The 8,432-nt window shown below is 35.8% G+C and overlaps 1 protein-coding gene and 1 pseudogene across 1 annotated transcript; one reads left to right on the top strand and one right to left on the bottom strand.

The window, feature by feature from the left end:
* Window positions 1–6: 6 nt before the first annotated feature.
* LOC106320543 lies at window positions 7–2,397 on the bottom strand (annotated as a pseudogene).
* Window positions 2,398–5,582: 3,185 nt separating this feature from the next.
* Window positions 5,583–8,432, top strand: LOC106320544. Its single transcript, XM_013758928.1, has 11 exons — window positions 5,583–5,646; window positions 5,816–5,913; window positions 5,989–6,075; window positions 6,190–6,496; window positions 6,584–6,726; window positions 6,804–6,995; window positions 7,104–7,188; window positions 7,260–7,422; window positions 7,499–7,612; window positions 7,694–7,791; window positions 8,357–8,432. Exons 1-11 carry the CDS (start codon window positions 5,599–5,601, stop codon window positions 8,408–8,410), a joined length of 1,389 nt encoding a protein of 462 aa, XP_013614382.1. The 5' UTR covers window positions 5,583–5,598; the 3' UTR covers window positions 8,411–8,432.

Genomic DNA, 8,432 nt, shown 5'->3' on the forward strand with positions numbered 1-8,432 from the left:
TTTTTTTTTTTTGATAAAGATGCTCTACCTTATTTCACATGCCTGGTTCAAAATATGGGGATTTGGAGCTAAACAACATGAGGAACCTTGGACAAAGACTCTCGTATCTTGTCTTCACTGAATGATAAATCCACCAATTCGCCTTTTAGATACTTGTCATAAGAGGAAAGGTCAAAGTGGCCATGACCACACATCGCCATTAGTATCACTTTTGCTTCTCCTGTTTCTTTGCATCGGAGAGCTTCTCTTATGGTTGCTGCAATGGCGTGAGTTGGTTCCGGCGCTGGTATTATCCCTTCCGCTCTTGCAAACTGAATGGCACCTGCAAAGAAAATTAGATCAGGAAGTGGGAACTACAGTCAAATGCAAATATAGAAGGGAGTAAAATTAACAAAATATTAATTTTCGGAATTGAGAGTTGAGATATTGTGTCACCTTGGAAACATTCGATTTGAGGAATTGAGATTGCTTCCATGAAACCTTGTTCATAAACATGTGAGATCAAGGGTGCCATCCCATGGTACCGTAATCCACCTATCAAAACAACAAAACAATGGAAATCAAGAATCAAGAAAAACAAGAAGAGCATGAGGCTTAAACAGCTTATTACTTGCATGGAGAAAGGAAAAGCGGATAAGAAAACAAAAATCAATAGACAAGAAAAAAAAAAAGAAAGCAGCAAAGAGCTGGAGAAGCCTTAGGGTTAGTGTATTCAAGATCATGGGTTTAAAATTTTAATTTATTACCGGCATGGATAGGATCAGGAATGAAGTCATGTCCTAAAGTATGCATCTTCATCAAAGGAGTCAGTCCAGCTGTATCTCCAAAATCATAAGCATAAACTCCTTTGGTCAAGGAAGGACAAGCAGATGGCTCAACAGCTCTTATAACAGGGCTGATATTGCCTTTGAGTTTCTCCCGGATAAAAGGAAAACTCAAACCAGCAAAATTTGAACCTCCACCGGTACATCCTATGATCACATCAGGCGTTTCACCAAAATCTTCCATCTGCTTTATGCATTCTTCTCCAATAACCATCTGGTGTAACAACACATGGTTCAGTACACTTCCTAAACAGTACTTTAATTTGTATCCTCGTTTCTAGCTGCAACCTCAACAGCTTCTGAGATCGCAATGCCTAAACTTCCCGGGCTTGATGGGTCGGATTCAAGGATTTTTCTACCCGCCTCAGTGAGATCAGACGGAGATGGATGAACCTTTGCTCCCCACGTTTGCATCATTAACCGGCGGTATGGCTTTTGATGGTATGAATTGGCCACTTGCCACACCTATATAGCATAAAAGAAACAAACACTGTACAAAACTGATTGAACTTAAGAAGGCAAGACATAGCTGCAAAATCTTTGTATTTACTTCGCAGTCAAGTCCAAATAGACTAGAGGCAAAGGCTAAAGAACTGCCCCATTGGCCAGCGCCGGTTTCAGTCACAACGTTCTTGACACCTTCTTTCGCATTGTAATAAGCCTGAGGAACCGCTGTGTTAGGTTTGTGTGAACCAGCTGGGCTACTCCCTTCATACTTGAAGTAAATCCTTGCAGGTGTCTGAAGAAGCTTCTCCAACTCTTTGCTCTAAACTCAAACCAAGACTCGGGATTATAAAGAAGAGGAACAATCTTCTGCATTTCTTTGCATCCTTATACTATTCTAATGTATTCATTTATCACTTTCAAGTGCATATCATCAACATAATAAAACGAATTGAAGAAAAATAAATAAATCAAGAACCTGATTAGAGGAGTTGGACGCCAGAGCTTATAGATTTCAAGAACTTCTTCAGGGATGTCGATAAACCTCTCTAACGTTGCTTCTTGTTTGATTAACTCATTAGGGAAAAGATGAGATAAATCTTCTGGTTTGATTGGTTCCAAAGTCTTGGGATGCAAGGGTGGTGGAGGCTTAACAGAAAGATCGGCAATAAGATTGTACCATTGATTTGGAATCTCAACAGATGAGCTATGATTAGATCTTAAAGCTGCTTTTGCTCTTAAGCTAAATCCATTTGAAACTCTTGTTGCTTGGTTTGACTTTCTTTTCAGAGTTAAGTCATCATCTAATCAAATCAAGTTCGACCTCAAGACATCAAGCACTTAACTATGAAGCTGGAGCTTCAACAGCAATTAATCAAGAACCAAAAACATATAAAGAGCTTAAGCAACTGAGATGCCATTTCTTTCTTTATTCACAAACGAGTTCATATTAAAGTTATACGTACCTGTAAGGAAAACTTTAGCCGAGACTGGTCTGGTGAATGGGTTTGGTGGCAAAAGCAACTGAGATGTCATTTCTTTGCAACTTTTAGCAGAATTAGGAATCAGAAGTAGAGAGTTTGAGTTTTTAAGAATGAGAGAAAGTCCACAGCTCGGTGGAACAAATGAAATAAATAAAGGATAGTCATGTGAAGACTTCCCCGGCACCCGACGGTCAAGGAGTATTTAATGAAATTTTTTGAATACTACTATTTTGTTTTGTCTTCTCTTTTTCTTTGTTTACTTTTTTTTTCTCTTTTGGTTTGGTTTTTTTTTTTTTTTTCTGACATCAATATTTAATTAACGTTGGAAAAATCAATCAGAGTTTTGATCCGCTACAATCAAGTGAATAACATGCTCTATGCTTGCTACCTAAACAAACTAAGATTTATCATATTTATTTCAACAAATTTTAATCTATTTAAAATTTCATTTTAGTTTTAAATTGTATTGTATTATGAGAAACACATTTGAGAAACTTTATCACTGCGGATTCTCTAAGGTGTGGAAAGTTAGATGAACTGAAAGAACTGAGCTAAACTCAGCTAGAAGATATATTTATATTTAAAACTATCAACTATATTTTAATTTAAATTACTAATATCTTAGATACAATTTATAGATAGAATATTTGTATCTGATAATATAATACAATTTATAAATAGACTGCAGTTTATAAATAAAAAAATTACAAATAGAATACAATTTATAAATAACATATGTACAGATATTTGTATATTAAAATATCCAAAGTAACTAAAAAGAAAACCATCCAAAATTATTATATCCAAAATATCTGAAGTAAGCAAAATAATCCGATATTTTGAAAAAATTTATTTAAACCCACCTAAACTATCCATTATTTTACCGATGTTATCCGAACTGAATTAAACCATGATTATTTCAACCGATCATAACCGGATTTTCATCAGTTCTTGAATTGATCTTAAACACTTATACTCAAAATACTAGATACCTGAATTAACAGACTCGAATCAAAACAAATCCTCAAATGAACATGTCTTATATTTATAACTATGAGAAGTGGTTATTCAATAACGTATTTGAACTAATCTGTATTAAGAAATCTCCTGGTATCGAAAATACAACACAAATTTCTCATGCTAATCAAATATGTTATTGCCAGTACAACAAATTTCTGGAGCTCAGCTTTCTGCTTACCTAAATCATGTATGGACGAGATTGATAGCATGTGTTCTACGTTTCTTTGGAGTGGTTCCCCAACTGATACTACTAAAGCAAAAGTTGCTTGGAAGGAGGTGTGTAGGCCGTTCAAGGAGGGATGCCTAGGGGTTAGAAGTATCAGCAAGGTACAAAAGGTATTCTCGCTTAAGCTAATACGGCGTTTGTTTGATGGAAATAGCTCTCTTTGGGCGGATTGGGTGAAGACCCACCTCTTGCGTCAAGAGTCTTTCTGGGATATTAAGGATATTGGTTTAGGATCCTGGGTTTGGCGGAAGCTACTGCAGTTGAGGGCCACTACAAAGCAGTTTATCAGAATGGAACTTCACAGTGGACAGAGTGTGAGGTTATGGACTGATCTATGGCATCCTTTGGGCAGATTAATAGAAGTGGTTGGAGAAATTGGTACCCAAAAGCTTGGTATAGCAAGAACAGCCTTGGTTTGTGATGTGAGGAACGAGGGTCACTGGAGGTTTAGGAGATTTCGTGATAGACATATGAAGGACCTTATTCAGGCAATTGAAAACAACAGATTAGAAGAAGATCAATTGGGCCAGGAAGTCGTTCTATGGAGGAGGAATGATACTGAATTTGGTAAAGGTTTCACTACCTCTGAGACATGGCAGAAAATCCGTATTCACAGTCCAGCAGTACCATGGAGTAAGGTGGTTTGGTTTCCGCTGGGTGTTCCAAGGTTTGCTTTCATCACCTGGCTCGCTATAAGGGACAGGTTGTCTACGGGTGATTGCATGCGTACTTGGGGACATGTTCAAGGTTGTCTGTTTTGTGGGGAACCAAATGAATCAAGGGATCATCTCTTTTTTGCTTGCCCATATACCTATACCCTATGGATAGAGGTGATTGGTACGTTGTTAGGTCGCCCACCTGACCCGGACTGGGAGAGAACACTTGTGCATCTAACAACTCATGGGTTTGATCGGCTTGTTTATATTCTTTTGAGACTTACCTTCCAGACGACAATCTACATGATTTGGAGTGAGAGAAATGACAGGAAACATCTCAAGAAGCCTAGACAAGTAACTCAGCTAGCGAAGTTGATTGGGGAAACAGTGAGGAATCGTATCTCTTCGGTAAAATACTCGGAGAAGCCACGCCTGCGGGGATTGATGCAACTCTGGTTTAGCACACATACTTAATTAGGCTTTTATTCTTGCTTCACATGTACATAACTATTCTTTCCATTGATGATTAATAAATTTAATGTTTCATAAAAAAAATACGATACAAAACCAATAAATATACCAACAATTATAGGTTTAGAGCTTTATGATTTCAAATGATCCAATATTGTGTGTGATTTTTATCACAGATTTTATAGCCCAAACACATATCTGTGTGATTTTCACATGATACAACAATGAAATAATATAAAATGTAACTTTATAAAAGAAAGCTACATTATGATTAGTATATATTTTATACTGTAACTTTATAAAAGAAAGCTACATTATGATTAGTATAAAATGTATAAGATCAGTGAAGATGTATGATCAGAGCAGAGCCGAAATAGTTCATTAAGTGTGAGATGAACTACAACATAGAGAAATAATGTGATAAGTAGGACGTGGAAGGAGTAGAACGGAAAAAGAGATAGATTTTTTGTCAAGTCAATTTTATTTAAAATTTAGGAAATAATTTAGGGAGAATTTTTTTCATTAATAATTCTTCAGTATATGAGGAAAAATGAAGAATGGCTTGAAATTCATGTATCAGAAACTTGGCAATGGTTCATTTGTTAAAGAGTATACCATCTGAGGAATGAAGAATTCATTTTAATATCTTTCTTAAAGAGAGGTCACCTAGTGAGATTTAGTAGATTGACTAATTTTACCAACATATATAAGCCTTCTAGATTGGTCAACTTAAAAATTGAATTACATCCTAACCCGCCATTACTAGCCTTCCATAAAGTTTTTGGTAGTGACGGAAAAGGTAAGAAATCTACAGATTTCGGATTCACATTATCTGAAATCAAGCCACATAAACGAAGATTTAACATCTGTCTTCGTTTTGTTTTTCTTATCGGATTTACCTTTTTATTTTGGGTTTGGGTGTGTGTTTTGTCGAGAGTATGGGCGACGAAATCATGAACAACATCTCTGAAACAATGATCGAAGATCAAACCCAGATTAGGGAATCGTCGTATTGCCACCAGGTTCAAACATTTTTTTTGAACTTTATGATAATTAGGTTTGTGCCTCGATCAACCTATCTTCAATAGGCACTTATATTCTGAATTGCTGTTATCCTTATTGATTCGAAATTAGGTGACTTCTTGGTTTCTTTTTAGTCATTGTTCGAATCAGTGATCTTTGTGTGTTTAGTGTCATAAAAAGAGATCGGATATTGTCGGAAATTGTGTGACAAAGAGGCCAAACACGACATGTATGGTGAAGTATTGTCGTAGTTGCCTATGGAACAGGTTTGATTTGATGTTCTTAAGATTTGTATAATCTCTAGTGATTGTTTTATATATGACTACGGCTCTAATTTAAAGGTACAAAGAGATCCCAGAGGATGTTGCATCGAAAGAAGACTGGCTTTGTTACAGATGCAGGGGAATTTGCGATTGTAGTAAATGCCTGTAAGTCTAAATATCATTCATTACATTTTGATTTTTTTTTTGTCAAAAAGGATTGTGTATGTTTTAGGGCTCAATTTGTAAATTTTAAGAGAAAATGTTTTTTTTCTTTTCCAGAAAGGAACAAGGTAAGAAGCCGACTGGGTTTCTTAGAGAAAATGGTTCCAGCTCCGATGCCGTTAAAAATCCCAAAAATGCTAAACGCCAGCTGAAGTTGAATGATTCAAGTGAAGGCTACAACGAGGAGAATCCTGCAGCCGGAAAAAGAACAAAACCCATTCTCAAGAAGAAAGAAAAGTCTCAGCTTGAGGAGGTTAAGCTACCTCAGGGCATCGAGTCAATCACTGTCTTCGGCATTGACTTGCCCTCTGAAAATGCTGGAAGAGTTCTTCAGTTTTTGGAGTTCTGTTCGAAATTTGGAAAGGTGTCTTCTATCTACTTTTGTTTTTTCTTTTAACATTGGAAGTGTTTGCTATTTCCTCTTCTCTAATGCATATGACCTTTTGAATAGGCTCTTGGCTTAAGAGGAGGGGAACCTCAACTTGTTGTGAGTGAGATTGTGTCCGGAAGAAACACAAGGAGCCAAGAGCATTCTACCCTCACCCAAATGATAATCCAATTATTGACTCTTATATTGGTAGACACAGGAGACAAGTACGTATTGTTTTTTTGGAAAGTATGATTTTTTCTTTGATACATAACTGATTGATATCATTTTTATGATAATTTAGATCAGTTGGCCTGAGTGCATCAGATGATAGGTGGTTCAATGTTCTTGGAGACTGTCTTGCCCAATCCGAAGTTAAGCTTGATGACTTCCCTCCTCAGATGTTTCAAAAAGGCATTTCTGAGTATGAGGAGATGGGTTCATCGCAAAGGCTGAAACTTTTGAATTTCTTGTGCGATGAAACGCTTAGCACAACGTAAGTTATATTGTAATATATGTATCTGTATGTATATATATATATATTGAATCAGTTTTTCTTCTTTTTATGTGCTTGAGAGTTAACATGTTGTAAACAATCTTTCAGGGTGCTGAGGGATTGCTTTGCTAATCCTGAATCTGTTGAAAAGAAAAAGGAAGCAAAAGAAAAGTTGAATGCAGCAAAAGCTAACGTAACCGTAAAATCTACTTAGGTCTTTACAATTTAAGTTTGACTATTCATATTAAAACCTTTTTGTTGTAGGAGCAAAAAATATATCAGAAGTTAGAAGATGAGTTATCCAAAGCTCAAGCAGAGAATAATGGGGTTGAGTTGACAATTAAACAACGGCTTGCAATTGTATCACAAATGGAAGCTGAATCTGAACTAGTCTTTGCCGGAATGCAAAACGCGTTAAAAATGCAAAGTATAATTCTGAATTCATGTGATTGATTGTTAATAACAATGGTTTAGGGGCTTATTTTTTATAATTGCTTTCGCAGAAGTTCAAGAATATGATGATGTTCTTAGAACCAGCCCGGTCGAATTGGATGACAGTGGTCTTACTCTCTGGAAATTGAAGTCGTACAACAAAGAACCAAACATTTTACTTCAAGGTGTGAAAAATATAAACAGTTTGCTCGTCTTAACAAGTATTATGTAGTAATTTTTGTTCTCTTACCATTGTTTCTGTGCAGATTTAGGAAGCTGGAGTGACGTATGTCCTCATGAAAGGTGGTTTGCGTTTAGCCCTGAGCAAAAACCACAAGTAGAGAAGTACAGTGCTTGCAAAAAGGTAGATCTCTCGCTCTCTCTAATTATATAGTGTCAAGGAATTTATTAAGGTTTGTAGGCTTCTAAATTAATTTTAGGTTAAAGAATTGATTAGAACTTCTTAGGTTTAAGATTACTTTGGTGAATGAATTCATTAAAAACTGTTTAGGTAAACGAATTTATCAACGTTTTTTAGGATTTAAGTGTTCTTTAATAATCTCAAACACATCTTCATCTATACAATAATTTACATATATATAAACTTGCAACTAAAGCATTTATCCAGAGACTTTGGATTCGATGCCATGGTTTACATTCAAATACTAACTTAGCATGAAACTGTATACAGTCAAATACTAGTTTCGCATTAAAATGTACTGTGATTTTCTTGAACTCTCAAGACATGTTTTGTTCATGGGTTTGCATTTTCAGCTTTGCATATCATTTCTTCTTTTGAATACTATGTTTGTGGTGTGAATAAATAACTTATTTGCATTTGAACTGTACTTCGAATGACGCTAATTTGTTCATGGGTTTGCATATTCTGATTTGCATCTTAATTTTTCTTTTGATTTCTAATTTTGTAGAAAGAAAGGCTTCTCAAAAATTGGAAGGGAAATACTGCTCTCGAGTCTTCGTGATAATTTATCTTGTTCTGCAAGC

This window comes from Brassica oleracea, unplaced genomic scaffold (genome assembly GCF_000695525.1).
Source record: "Brassica oleracea var. oleracea cultivar TO1000 unplaced genomic scaffold, BOL UnpScaffold00955, whole genome shotgun sequence".
NCBI lineage: Eukaryota > Viridiplantae > Streptophyta > Magnoliopsida > Brassicales > Brassicaceae > Brassica > Brassica oleracea.

What these genes read in the sequence shown, in the direction of transcription:
- LOC106320544 (XM_013758928.1), top strand. Translation starts at nt 5,599, where the DNA reads ATGATCGAAGATCAAACCCAGATTAGGGAATCGTCGTATTGCCACCAG. An exon ending in TGAATGCAGCAAAAGCTAAC is followed by an intron (nt 7,189 to 7,259) that starts GTAACCGTAAAA and finishes TTTTTGTTGTAG; the next exon opens with GAGCAAAAAATATATCAGAA. An exon ending in ACCAAACATTTTACTTCAAG is followed by an intron (nt 7,613 to 7,693) that starts GTGTGAAAAATA and finishes GTTTCTGTGCAG; the next exon opens with ATTTAGGAAGCTGGAGTGAC.